The following is a 15348-nucleotide window of genomic DNA, read 5'->3' as shown; positions in this document are numbered from 1 at the left end:
CGTAAGTATACAATTTTGAAAGTGCCCAGCGTTGCGGCGGTCCGCGTTCGCGCGACGCCCCTCTCCCCTCCTTTCGCAATTATGCACTGCTGTCATTATAACCGTTTAGAAGAAAGAATAATAATAAAATGACACTAGTTCATTTCTGAAACTACTTTTTAATGTCCAAGTAATGGGAATTATTGCGTATGGTGTTATTGCATGCACCCCGCCCGCCTTATTTGAAAGTTTGCCTATAAAATGTGACTAAAGGGCAGCCGAATGTCAGAAAATAAAGCGAGAAAGCTGTTGTATTACTTCACCTGTTAATTGCGCCACCTGCTTGTAGGTAAAATTTTTCATAGTTTTACATAACTACTTCGTACCACATGTTCCCTACGTCTTCGTAAAGGAATCCGCAGCTCGGAAATAGTGAAGCAAGTGATCATAATGCAGAATTTTTTCCTGAAGATAAAACTCAAAACAATATTCTCTGTGTTATATGCTGCGTTCCGTGCAAACATTTTAAGATTTTCCAGCAATATTTTCAACATATTAGAAAGCCAGACAAAATTCATACAAAAGCGCTATGTCCGATTTGCCGAGCAGTCACTAAAGATGACGATTTCCCTAAATTTTTTTAGACTAAGTAAAAATATTTTGTGAATATTACTTCCTTCATATGCATTATAATACATTTTTGATGTGTATACATTTTTGGTTTCGGTAGGGGTAAAATTTGCGAAGCTGTAACGCATATCCCAGCACAAAAATTTCGAAGGGCTTAGCACGTGTATTTCAGCATACAATTTTTATTTTCATTAGGAGCACCTTGTGTTTGCTTGCTATTGTAAATGGTTGCATACATTTAGGCATATGCATAGTAAGAGGAAATGCGCTACAATTGATTATTACTTCCGATTATTTAAACTCCGCACATGCATACGGTTTTGTACCTATGTATGTACATAAATATATATGGACTCATTTGTTGCAACTGGGCATGAATCACGTAACTTAGAAACGATAGCCGTTCAAACGATGTTGTCGAAACACTGATTTATGCATTTGTGTTGCTGTTACGTGTTACTGTTACTGTTACGTGAAGCAAAACTGGAATCGAGTTGACGATATCGCACAAACGAGCAAACAATTTTTGATTTTTATGAAGCAAGACAATCTCGACAGGATATCGTTCAGACGATTGTCGTCATACGTGATTCATGCCCTGGTTTTGATATTCGTAGATAGTTTTAGGCATAGGTTTAGTAGTCTATTTTGATAAAAAAGCAAGGCGAAAATTTAAAAAAATACTGAAATCATTTTAACTGGGATAACTGATGAACAAACATGAATATATGTATGTATAATATGCATATGTAGGGATGATATAATAGCTCTGATCCAATACTTTTCGTGTAAAATCCTGGAAAAAGGTCAAACAGCAAAATCACTCTCTGAAATGAGAGTAAAAAGTGAGTAACAGCAAAACGTACGGAACAAAAAAGCATCGGGTAAAATCCTGCAACTTCAATCTCTACACAACTCTCCCAAAAATGACGCAAACGTCAAGCTGTGAAGCTGTGTTTTTCTGTGATCTGTTTAAATTGTGTGTTTTATAAAGCTGTTTACGCTTATTAAAGTAAAAAATTAAAAAGTAAAGTAAAAAATTAAAAAAAGTGTTAAACTTCTGGTGCACAATTTAAAGATAAGTAAAACAGCATGTGCCGAGTATTTTGTTTCATATAATATATTGTTGTTGTACAATTGTTTTTGTTTGTGCACATTGATTTTGCCCTTTTTGTCTTTTTGTCATTTCTGCTGTTTAAACTTTGTCACAGCTGTTTGCGTTTTGTTTATTAGGTGTCAAATATACAATGCATTTAAAACTGTTCGCTACATAGGTTTCCAACTGATATTTACCAGCTGATTGGTTCACTGATTAATACATCGTTGGTCGCGCAAATGGGCTTTTCCACTTGCTATAGATGCAAATAAAACACGAAATTTGCAATGGAAAAACTAATTAATTATTTAATTTATTTACTCTTAAAATCTTAACAGCGATAGTGAGTCGAAAATGAATTAATTTACAATGCGCGATGAAAGAACGGACTGTATCCAACGACGTACTAAAGACGATTGTTTTTCTCCAAATTAATCAGCAAATACCTAAGTCCAAATTATGTACTAGCAGTTTAGCTGTGCAATTGAAGAGCGGTAAACTGATAGGCTGTTGATTTTATGTGACGGCATGTGGGAGGAATAGTTGCGGTTGTTTGCCTACGTGACCTGTGGCTGGTTAGGTGGCGTGATGTTGAACCCTTTTTGTTGTTGTTTACGGAACCTGTTTTCGATGGAGCTGTGGCGTGAGCTCGCAGCCGATGAGCAATTTGACAACGAAAAGTGAAACCAAGTAGTTCTAATGATGAGAACATATGTACATATGTATAAACATACATATGTAAATATGTGCAATGTATAGGCAGTGATGACGGCTATGTTAGCACATAATGCATGCCAATACAGTGGGCAAGCGAAGAAAAATGCGATGACAAACTTTTCTGCATTGTGGTGTTCAACATCCTCCCCTCTTGAAAACTGTGTTTTCAATCGAATAATAACGATGAATCAATGATTGTTGTAGTGGTAGCGATGAATTGTTTGTTGTTAGTGGTGAGTTGAAGATTCAATTGGTAACTTGCAAACCTTTGTTATTGCTCGTTTGACCACGCCATCAGCTGTCCTTACCATTACAACTCGTACTAAGCCATCAGATCTAGACATGGTTTCAATGATTCGACCGAGTGCCCATTTTAGAGGTGGTGTATTTTCATCCTTGATCAGTACCATGTTTGCGATTTACCTCTATGCTGCAGCTCCTTTAAATATTCTGAGTGCTATCGCTTCCAAAATTGTTGCTGGATGGCTTGTATNGGTCGCGCAAATGGGCTTTTCCACTTGCTATAGATGCAAATAAAACACGAAATTTGCAATGGAAAAACTAATTAATTATTTAATTTATTTACTCTTAAAATCTTAACAGCGATAGTGAGTCGAAAATGAATTAATTTACAATGCGCGATGAAAGAACGGACTGTATCCAACGACGTACTAAAGACGATTGGTTTTCTCCAAATTAATCAGCAAATACCTAAGTCCAAATTATGTACTAGCAGTTTAGCTGTGGAATTGAAGAGCGGTAAACTGATAGGCTGTTGATTTTATGTGACGGCATGTGGGAGGAATAGTTGCGGTTGTTTGCCTACGTGACCTGTGGCTGGTTAGGTGACGTGATGTTGAACCCTTTTTGTTGTTGTTTACGGAACCTGTTTTCGATGGAGCTGTGGCGTGAGCTCGCAGCCGATGAGCAATTTGACAACGAAAAGTGAAACCAAGTAGTTCTAATGATGAGAACATATGTACATATGTATAAACATACATATGTAAATATGTGCAATGTATAGGCAGTGATGACGGCTATGTTAGCACATAATGCATGCCAATACAGTGGGCAAGCGAAGAAAAATGCGATGACAAACTTTTCTGCATTGTGGTGTTCAACATCCTCCCCTCTTGAAAACTGTGTTTTCAATCGAATAATAACGATGAATCAATGATTGTTGTAGTGGTAGCGATGAATTGTTTGTTGTTAGTGGTGAGTTGAAGATTCAATTGGTAACTTGCAAACCTTTGTTATTGGTCGTTTGACCACGCCATCAGCTGTCCTTACCATTACAACTCGTACTAAGCCATCAGATCCAGCCATGGTTTCAATGATTCGACCGAGTGCCCATTTTAGAGGTGGTGTATTTTCATCCTTGATCAGTACCATGTCATTTTCCCTTAAGTTATCTCGAAGAGTTTGCCATTTACCTCTATGCTGCAGCTCCTTTAAATATTCTGAGTGCCATCGCTTCCAAAATTGTTGCTGAATGGCTTGTATCATTTGAAACCGTTTAAGTGTACCCATATTGATGAGAGAAAGTGATGGCTCCGGAATGGTGTTTAGTGTGCGGCCGGTCAAAAAATGTGCCGGGGTGATCACTCGAAGATCATCAGGATTGGTTGAAATCGGTGTGAGAGGACGACTGTTTATCATGGCCTCCACTTGGCAGCATACTGTATGTAGCTCATCAAAACTAAGAATGTGAGACCCCACGGTGCGACGTAAGTAATACTTGGCCTGCTTCACCGCACTTTCCCAAAGCCCGCCGAAATGTGGTGACCTTGGGGGAATAAAATTCCAATTTATTCCTTCCTTGGCCATGAATGTTTCCACTGAAGCGATGTGTTGCTGTGAAGCAAACAGTGCCAAAACTTCCTTGAGCTCTCCATTGGCCCCAACAAAATTGGTTGCATTATCCGAGAAGATTGTGTTGCACTTACCTCGTCGAGCGATAAATCGCTTGAGTGCAGAAATAAACGCCATCGTACTTACATTTGGAACCAGTTCCAAATGCACTGCCTTCGTACTAAAGCAGATAAACACTGCCAAGTTGACCTTGATAAGGCCCCTACCCCTTAATTGTGAAGTTATTGAAAATGGTCCACAGTAATCTATCCCAGTTGTTGCGAAAGGGAATGCGTCCTCAACTCGTTCTTGTGGCAATGAGCCCATTATTTGATCATGCAGCAGAGGCTTGTTGCGATAGCACATAATGCAATTATGTACAACTTGCCTTATAATGCATCCTAGCATTAACCACCCCAAATTTGTCACGCAAAATGCTTAGCAACGTTTGGCAACCAGCGTGCAAATGACGACGATGAAGGTGATCGACGATAGTGTATACGAAGGGATGTGTCCTTGGTAGCAAAATTGGATGCTTGGCATCGAAAGGTAGCGAAGAGTTGTTTATTCTTCCACCTACGCGAATCAACACGTTATGTATAAATGGCGAAAGTTGATTGAAATTGGACTGTCGACTTACTCGACCTTCCTGCAAATCCTTATATTCAGCAGCAAACGAGTGTCTTTGTATGTACTGACAAACGAGCATTAAGGCGGCATCCAACTCTTCTGCGGCAATTGACCCCGAGTGCATAGTTGGTGAACGACGAAGGCGTGATATGAAGCGCTGAACATAAGCGACGATGCGAAGAAGTTTATAGTAGTTGTTGGCATATTTATGACTTGCAATTATGTCTTCTGACTGCGCTGCCAGGAGAGCGTGATGTTTTTTGCGCCGCTCTTGCAACGTTTCCATATTATTCATTGGATTTTCGGTTATGCCTGCTGCAGAAAAATTGGCCCGTGGAACCAGAGATTGTTGCCGATGAGAACACGCACCTTGGCTCCACATGATACTATGTCTGCGGGATTCTCCTCTGAGGGCACATGATGCCAAGTGTAGTTTGCTGTAAGCTGCTGGATTTTGATCACCCTATTGGCAACGAATGTTGTCCATCGTGTTGGTTCACCCTGTATCCACGACAATACAATGGTAGAGTCTGACCAACAATGTATATTGCTAGGGCCTGCAGAGAAAGCAGTTGCTACAGATTGTACCAACTCTGCTAGAAGAACAGCAGCGCAGAGTTCCAATTTAGGGAGAGTCATCTCCTTGGTTGGTGCCACCCTAGATTTAGCACATATAAGCGATGCATGCGTTGTCCCACCAGAATGTGATACTGCGTAAATGCATGCGCCGTGTGCCCGTGTGCTTGCGTCTGCAAAAGCGTGTAGTTGGGCTTCAACGTTGAAATGTACGAACCTTGGCACTCGTAATTTGTTAACCGATGTAATCTGATGACAAATGTCCGTCCATTGGGTGTGGATTGACATTGGCACACTTTCATCCCACGATAGCTTGAGCTTCCAAAGCTCTTGCATCAACAGTTTGCAAGTAACTATAATTGGATTTAATAATCCGAGCGGATCGAAGAAAGTCGCAATTTTCGAAAGAATTATGGGTTTGCTTACTTTCGACGAAGGAGGATCATAAGGCGTATACGAAAACATGAAAACATCGTCTTGAGGTGACCACTTTAGTCCTAGCGCCTTGATGTATGAAAAGTCACCAATATTAACATTTACTTCCTTATCCGATTCAGGTATGTCAGCTATGATGTTGTTATTTGACGCAAACTTCCGAAGATGGCCATTACTTCTTCGATAGTTGCAGCCCCAGTCATTAAGTTGTCAACATAAAAGTCGCGTAAAGTGACTGCAGCCCCAAGCGGGTGGGTCGAAACATTGTCGTATGCTAACTGCTGAAGGCATCTTACTGCCAAAAAAGGGGCACAACTGGTTCCGTAAGTGACAGTCCGCAACTGGTAAGGGCCGAGTTGCTCATCAAGTGAGTTTCTCCACAAAATGCATTGATATTTCGCATCTCTATCATCGACAATAATTTGCCGATACATTTTGGTTATGTCGGGCATTAATACAAAACGATGTGTGCGGAAGCGAAGAAGAATAGTGAATATGTCATCTTGCAATGTAGGCCCACTTCGAAGAATGTCATTCAGCGAAACCCCATTTGACGTGCGACACACAATGATGAGGGATATACGTACCAGCCTTCGATGATAATTCACATGGTTGTACTAAGGCCATGTGATTCAATTCAATATATTCTTCCATAAAGCTTTTATATTCGTTTTTTATCGCTTGGTCTGTGAGTAATCTCTTCTCCAATGACCAAAATCTACGACGAGTAATTTCGTATGAATGACCAAGCTTACCTGGACTTGTCGAGAAGGGTAAGCGAACAATAAATTTATTTGTTACAGGGCAACGCGATGTTGTTTTTTGGAAATAAGTCTCACACTCGGCCTCTTCCAACCTACGCTCAACCTTTCGAGAGTGGTAGCTATCTTCTATTTTCCAGAATTTCTCTAAAAGAGTATCTAACGATGGCTGCGCTGTTGTGGTAAGTATGCTGGAAGGGATGAGGGGTGGCGATGAACTAAGCAGAGTCGACGATGATACCAAGGGTCGTGAATGAATAGTGCCAGCTATGATCCAGCCCAGCTGCGTTTTTTGTACTGATGGAAGATGTTTGTCTAACTTAATCTGACCCACAGAGAGTATATCGAAGAAAAGCCCAGCCCCGATAAGCAGATCAGTTGGTCCAGGGCAGTTAAACGTGCGATCAGCTAGACTAATGTTTTTTGGTATTCCCCAATTTGTTACATCGATAAATTTATGGGGTTGATGCGAGGAAATCGATGGTAATATGACTATCTCTAACATCGAAGAAAATCCATTGTGCAATGATTGGAGACCAACAAAACCACCTTGGTATGATTTAGTGGTTAAGGCCCCAATACCGCTTATTTCGGTACTGATTTTGCTGCGTGCTAATTGGAGCATTTGAGCTACACGCTCCGTTACGAAATTCAGCTGGGATGCTGAATCAAGCAGTGCACGTACGGTTAGTTTTATACCACGATTAGTATACAGTTGAACCAGGGCAGTCGCAAGGATGACGTCACCGCTGGCTATTCAGCCTTTAACGCAGTTGATGATGAAGGCTGTGTGATCTCCAAACTCTGAGGCTGGTGTCGATGCAGAAGCGTGTGGTGGCTCACCATGCAATGTTGGCAACGATGTGTGGATGGACACTTGCTAGAGGTGTGGCCCGTTCCAAGACAATTTAGGCACAGATGATTCTTTTTTGCAATATTGTAGCGCTGAATTGCGTCCATGGCGTTAAATTTTTCACATTTAAATGGTGAATGTAGGACAGATTCGTTGAATAATGAACATTTCTTGGTTACTGATGACACCAGTGTTGTGGTAGGGGTGCCTTGGTAGCTGATGCCACTTTAGCTGTAGCCTTTCTGCTGACTTCAATGATATTCACTGTCTGGCAGCGGCGCTCAATAAAGGTAGATAGATCATCCCATGTTGGTAACTGAAGCGAAGATGACGAATTATCCCACTTAGTAGCGACATATTCTTTTATTCCCATTTTACTTGCATTTCGGGATCCAATTTAGCGACAACAAAATTCAGCAAAATTCCGTCAGCAACTTGACTGCGTGACGCCAGCGATTGTAACGCGCGAAGATGGGAATTTATGGAATCGATGAATTCTCTTAGCGAAAAGGCACTTGAAGCTCTAAAGGACTTGTTGTCGAAGATTGCCTGCAGGTGTGACTGAAAAATGTATCTTTTGTTGTCATATCTGTTATTGAGCAAGTCAATGGCGCGATTATAATTGTTACTGGTAACCTCTAAAGATTGAATGAGCCGAAAGGCGCTGTGAGTCAGACATGAGCGCAGGTACTGAAATTTCTCGACGTCATTCAGACCAGCATTATTGTGGACGAGGGCGGTGAACATATTATAGAAGTCTAGCCATTCGGTATGGTGGCCACTGAATTTCGTCAGTTGCAGTTTTGGCAGACTATGACGAGGCGACGATGGTGATTGAATAACAGGCATCGTGGTGCTGCTCAGTGCCTCAACCTTGTGCATTTCAGCCATACGCTCGACAATAGCACTCTTGACATCGCAGAAAGAATCTTCAAAATCGGAGCGATGCTCCAGGTCGATTTGAGATTCATCTAAGGACTCCAATTCCGACTGCAGTTTCTCGAAGACTTTGAAATGGTGTTCAATGAGCGCCAGTTTTGTCTCGAGCTGATATGCTGACATGTTCGAAAATTGCTGTAGGTTTGCACGTAGATCTGCTACTCGGCCGATTAACTTGTCCCGTTGTAGCATTTTAATGCGAATGTTGCTGTCTGTTCTTGGGGGGGTTACTGCACCTGACTCCTCAGTCATGTTAATTGATGGCAAATTCTTATACCACGACGACAATTTGATTTGATGCCTTTAATTATGCGACACGAAAATTAACGCGTGAATTTTTGGGTTATCAGACGCGGAGCCAAAATCCGGCTCGAAGGACCTTGGTCGAGCAAATGGGCTTTTCCACTTGCTATAGATGCAAATAAAACACGAAATTTGCAATGGAAAAACTAATTAATTATTTAATTTATTTACTCTTAAAATCTTAACAGCGATAGTGAGTCGAAAATGAATTAATTTACAATGCGCGATGAAAGAACGGACTGTATCCAACGACGTACTAAAGACGATTGGTTTTCTCCAAATTAATCAGCAAATACCTAAGTCCAAATTATGTACTAGCAGTTTAGCTGTGCAATTGAAGAGCGGTAAACTGATAGGCTGTTGATTTTATGTGACGGCATGTGGGAGGAATAGTTGCGGTTGTTTGCCTACGTGACCTGTGGCTGGTTAGGTGGCGTGATGTTGAACCCTTTTTGTTGTTGTTTACGGAACCTGTTTTCGATGGAGCTGTGGCGTGAGCTCGCAGCCGATGAGCAATTTGACAACGAAAAGTGAAACCAAGTAGTTCTAATGATGAGAACATATGTACATATGTATAAACATACATATGTAAATATGTGCAATGTATAGGCAGTGATGACGGCTATGTTAGTACATAATGCATGCCAATACAGTGGGCAAGCGAAGAAAAATGCGATGACAAACTTTTCTGCATTGGGGTGTTCCAACAATCGTTTTCAAAACTGTTTTTGCTTTTTTGCTTCTAAAACCTAAAAATAAATATAATTTTAAACATGTCGTGTATTTACACCAATTGCCACGTTAAAAGCGACTCCTATGTGTCATGCTGGCTCTCTCCATATAAAATGTGCTGGTTTGAGCGGTAGAGTATTAGACGTTATTAACGAGGGTAAGGGTCTTCGTTGGTCTTGTCAAAAATGTAGATCAACCGAAGTTGATTTATTTAAATTCTTTAGGCAGTCCAGAAATGGTTTTTCTGAAATCAGGAAGGATCTGTCGGTGCTTGTTGAGAAATTTAAGCATTACGAAAAAATGTTTAGGTCTTTCACTTGTCTCGACGACCCTCCACACTCTGAGGATAGCCGAGAAAATAAAGGTGGGCATGTTATTAGTCCACCTAAAAAGACAGCCACGGATTCTAGTAAAAAAAATCCTCCATCCCAGTCCTTAGAACTTATTAATTTATCTTCTCCATGCCCTCAGGCATTGGAGCCTCCGATTTCTAAAGCCATATCCACTAGGTCTACTTCTAAAAATAGTCAAACCGTTGATTTAACAGTGTTGCCATCAACATCTCAAGCTCCACTGTCTAACTTAGTTCCTCCGAATAATTCGGAGCCCCGCACATCAGACATCATTACCAAAAAGTTGGTTGTAATTCCTCCGAGAAGACCAATCTTTGTCTCTAGATTTGCTAAAGATACTTTTTCGGATGATACAAAGTCATACATATCGACTAAAATTATAACTAAAGATGTATTTATTCGTAAATTTTATTTTAAATACGATCGCGATATTTCATCTTTTAAAATTTATATAGCTTCCGAAGATTTTGATTCACTACTAAATAGTTCATTTTGGCCGACAGGGGCGTTTTTCGCGAGTTTGAGTATAAACCTAATACAAGTAATAATAACGTAGCTAAAATTTCGAATCTTAATTCGGATCCAAAAAACTAACTCGCAAGTCTAATTTAAGTATTTACTTTCAAAACGTTAGAGGTTTGAATACCAAATTAACTGACTTATATTTAAAACGTTTTGACTGCAATTATAATATTATTTCCTTGACCGAAACATGGCTGAAACCTCATATTTTTAATTCCGAAATTCTTCCAAATGAATATCAAATATACAGGAGTGACCGCGTGGGCAGAATCGGCGGTGGTGTTCTTTTTGCGGTGCATTCATCGATACCATCCGAGGAAGTTAGTCTTCCTGTCATTGAATATACCGAATTTAAATGTATACGTGTACAGGCTGNGTATTTCCTTCACCGAAACATGGCTCAAACCTCACATTTTTAATTCCGAAATTCTTCCAAATGAATATCAAATATACAGGAGTGACCGCGTGGGCAGAATCGGCGGTGGTGTTCTTTTTGCGGTGCATTCATCGATACCATCCGAGGAAGTTAGTCTTCCTGTCATTGAATATACCGAATTTAAATGTATACGTGTACAGGCTGGAAAGACTTATATTTATTTAGCTCTTTGCTACATCCCTCCTAATTCTGCCGTATCGGTATATATGCAGCTAGTTTCTTTACTTGAGACCGTAAATGCAATGCTTACGGCATCCGATTCTATGATTGTTTTGGGCGATTTAAATCTGCCACACATTTCATGGAACATCATTGACACCGATGTTGTACCAGTTTCATCTAGAGATAGTTACAATGTATTTCTGGAGGAAATGGCTGAACTTTGCCTCAAACAAATAAATATATGTCCAAATAAGTTTGGAAAGGTCTTGGATCTCGTTTACGTTGATGATGTTCCGAAGGCCTCTATTAATCGGTGTGATCCCCTAGTTTTGCCGGAAGATGCATACCATCCTGCTCTTGAGTTAAGCTACGAAATCATAAATGAAATACATAATAATAAGTCAAGTTCAAGTACTAGATATGTTTTTGCGAAAGCAAATTTCAGGAAAATTAACAAAGAACTTTCAAAGTTATCTTGGCCAATATATAGAGATGACGTGGAGCGTAGCGTTGAGCACTTTAATGATACTGTTTTCAATTTGTTTCGAAAGTATGTGCCAATACGTAATATTGTTCATGATGAACCAATACAATTATGGTTCACTAAAGAGCTTAAAAAATTGAAAAATAAAAAGTCGCACTCTTTTAAACTGTATAAAAGAACGGGCTTACACAGTGATTACCTAAGGTACTCAGTTTTGCGGCATAGCTACTTTGCATTAAATAAGAAATGTTATAATTCATATTTATGTAAAATTAAGAAGAATTTAATTAACAATCCTAAATCATTTTATGGTTTCGTAAATTCAAAGCGTAAGGCACATGGTTTTCCGTCCGCTATGCATTATCGCAACACTGTATCTAGCGACAGCCAACTCATTGCCAACATGTTTGCTCGGTTCTTTAGGTCCAATTATTCTGTAGACTTCCCTATAAGTGGAGACTATCCGTACGAGCTTTGTCCAATCAACTCTGCTTATATTCCAGTAATATCTTCCGATGAGTTACATTATTTAAAAACCTTAAAAGCGTCAGTTAGGCCTGGACCTGATCATATTCCGTTTTCCTGTTTTCTTAAAAACTGCGCTGAGAACATCTGCGAGCCTTTAACAACTCTATTCAATTTGTCACTTAAACATGGCGTTTTTCCGTCAGCCTGGAAGGAGTCTTTCATAATACCACTTCACAAAAACGGCAGCAGGTCGTCTATAGAAAACTATCGAGGCATAGCGAAACTCTCCGCTATCCCCAAATTATTCGAAGCAATTATTGTTAACCAGCTGACATATTCTATATCTTCTTCAATTACACAATCTCAACACGGGTTTTCTAAAGGAAAATCTACTATGACTAATTTATTGGAGTTTACAACTCATGTCTCAAACGGTTTTAGAGAAAATGCTCATACCGACGTAATATACACCGATTTCAGTAAAGCTTTTGACAAAGTATGTCACTCATTACTCATCCGTAAACTCGACCTAATCGGCTTTCAGCCCAGTCTTCTTCAATGGATCTCATCTTACCTCTCTGATAGAACACAAAGAGTTATTGTTAATAATTGTTCTTCCAACATCATTAAAGTTTCTTCAGGAGTTCCTCAGGGAAGCCACCTTGGTCCGATTCTGTTCCTGATATTCATTAATGATATTTCTTCTATAATAAAACATTCAAAAATTTTAATGTATGCCGATGATGTGAAACTTTTTAAAACATTGTCCTCTATCGAAGAAAGGTCTTTGTTACAAGCGGATCTGAACAACGTGGTTAGTTGGTGTAATACAAACTATATGCCACTAAACCTTCAAAAATGTAAAGTTATGTGTTTCTCTCGGAGGGCTGTTCAACCAGCTGTTTATTCAATATCAAATTATAATCTAGAGCAGGTATGCAATTTTGTCGATCTTGGTATCACAATGGATTCCAAACTCAATTTCAACCATCATATTAATGTTACAGTCAATAAAGCCAAAGGCGTTTTTGCATTTGTAAGGCGATGGTCAAAAGAGTTCAAAGATCCTTATGTTACAAAAGCTCTTTTTACCAGTTTAGTTAGACCTATACTAGAATACGGATCTATTGTTTGGAATCCCCGCTACCAAGTTCATTCAGAAAGGATTGAATCAATTCAAAAACAATTCTTGCTTTTTGCATTGCGTAATTTTAACTGGGATTCAGATTACAATCTCCCCCCTTACACAAGTCGTCTAAAGCTCATAAATTTGCCTACACTCGCAAGTCGTAGAGAAATGCTGGGTATAATATTTATCGTAAAATTAATGACAGGCTTGATTAATAGCCCGGCCCTCCTGGCTGAGGTAAATTTTAATGTTCCTTCTCGAGTGTCAAGACACTTTCGACCTCTATTTTTAAAGCCATGCAAAACTAATTTTGAACTAAACGAATCATTCCGTGGTTTATGTCAAGATTTTAACTGTCATTCCAGCACGTTTGACGTATCGGACTCGATTTTTACTATAAAGAAAACTATTATTTCCACTCTCAATAATTGAAATACTATCTTTAGCATATCCAATCAGCTGATGAATTTGATTCTGTAGCTGAATAGTTTTAGATCTCGACACTTAACAAACTCCCGTTTCCACTACTCGGCACCAAAAAACTAAAAAAAAGGTTCCGTACGTCATGCGGACTGCGCCCCTCGTCTCGGTTGGGCGGGAATGGAGGGTAAAAAGCCGTTGGGATTAATTAATTAATTAAAATCGCTCTCATTTACATGAACCACAGCTCATATACCCAAAAGAAAAACTAAATTTAAGAATATATACAAATAGAAATGCTCAAACTATAAGCTCAAAAACAATAACTGATGCGGTGTTTCCAAGATATTTGAACGCCCTTGAGTCACAAGTATATACAAGTATCATATTTTATCAATCATACCGATAATTTCATGTATTAAAAGAATTAAAAATGAAAATGAATAAAAAAGATTAAATCAGCAAAACGAATAAAACTAAGTGAAATTAATGTTAGATTTCTAACCTAATTAGTAAGGGGATCGGCTCCACTTCTGGCTGCCGAAATCCGGACGTGGATGGACGGAGCGATACCGCGGTTGAAGGCTGGCGAGGACGGCGACGGCTCCCTGCTGCTGGGCGTTGACGGCAACGTTGGTGGTCTTCTGGCGGCTTCTTGGGGATTGTCGTGGTTGGGGCGCTGGGTTGGCGATGGTGGGGCTGCTGGACTCCCGGGTGACTGACTGTGGCACGGAGGATAACGTTTGGATGCTTCTGTGTGCCAATACAAGTCGGTTCCAAAGGCGAGCTTTGTTTACGCGCACGAATAAATGTTTGACGACCGACTAATGGTTTTTCTCGAAATCACACCCGCACGTTGAAATATTAAATTTACAACTCTCTTTATTCCATTCAATTATATGTACATATGTAAAAGGAAAACTTAAAATTGAGCAAAAAGGGCGACCGCACGAAAAAATGGTTGGAAAAATTCTGTATATGTAATTTTTTACTTTGTTGACATTTGTCAACCTATATGTCACTGCGCGCGCTGCATTATCAACGCGCGTTGCCAACCACTCGAATTCAATACAAACTACTATAAAACCTTTACAATGCAAGTTAGGGTATTCACTAAATACGTTTTACAAGTTGGATAATTCAAGATAATAATAGATAAATATAAATATGCAAGTTTTCAATTTAAACAATTCAATTTCATAAATACTGCATTTTTGCGTTGTGCCGAATTACAATTTTAAGGAATTCAATTTTGTGAAAGGTGCATTCTTACGTTGTGTTAAGCGGCATTCGTAGCTCGTTTAACTATCCTGCCGCCCCTAGACGCGTTAAGCGGATAGACTGCTCTCCAACTCCCGTAGCTTTCGGATCGCCTCCTTAACCAGACTCCGTGTCGCCCTGCCTCGAGGTGCTATGTTACACACTACATGTGCGGTATGACGAACCTTCTTTGTTTGCCGGTTTCGGGAAGCGATTGGTGTTGCCGTTCTCCATCTGTAAGTAAGCCGATGAAGTTAGACTATCAGTGGGAAGTCTACAAGACAATTGAAGAAACGGGAGATCAGAATATTTTATTGATATACAGATTTTTAAATACATATGAGCTAAGAGAGTCTGTTGTCATGAAAGGGCTTAAAAGCTTTAATTATCGCGCATTTGGAGAAGTCAGAGGGGCGTCAGCCATTGGCAACGGGCATATTTTAACGATGGGGCGAGTAGGGGTGCCAGATTGGGTGCGTACATCGACAACTCGAATATGTCCGTCTTTGCCGGGGTGTGACCTTTCGATACGGCCTAAACGCCATTCAATGGGAGGTAAAGTATTGTCAACAATAAAAACGCAGTCACAGACTTTCGGTTCTGCCTGGGTAT

The 15348-nt window shown here is 39.8% G+C and overlaps 1 protein-coding gene across 1 annotated transcript; it reads right to left on the bottom strand.

The window, feature by feature from the left end:
• Window positions 1–2863: 2863 nt before the first annotated feature.
• On the bottom strand, window positions 2864–7300 carry LOC108364651 (uncharacterized). Its single transcript, XM_017618411.1, has 2 exons — window positions 6502–7300; window positions 2864–2943 (listed from the first exon to the last, which is right to left on the bottom strand). Exons 1-2 carry the CDS (start codon window positions 7298–7300, stop codon window positions 2864–2866), a joined length of 879 nt encoding a protein of 292 aa, XP_017473900.1.
• Between the last annotated feature and the right edge of the window lie 8048 nt (window positions 7301–15348).

Source organism: Rhagoletis zephyria, unplaced genomic scaffold, assembly GCF_001687245.7.
Source record: "Rhagoletis zephyria isolate East Lansing unplaced genomic scaffold, Rhagoletis_zephyria_1.1 Rzeph_scaffold_01623, whole genome shotgun sequence".
Classification (NCBI taxonomy): Eukaryota; Metazoa; Arthropoda; class Insecta; order Diptera; family Tephritidae; genus Rhagoletis; species Rhagoletis zephyria.
The sequence above is the reverse complement of the archived record's forward strand: the minus strand, read 5'-3'. Positions and strand labels throughout refer to the sequence as shown.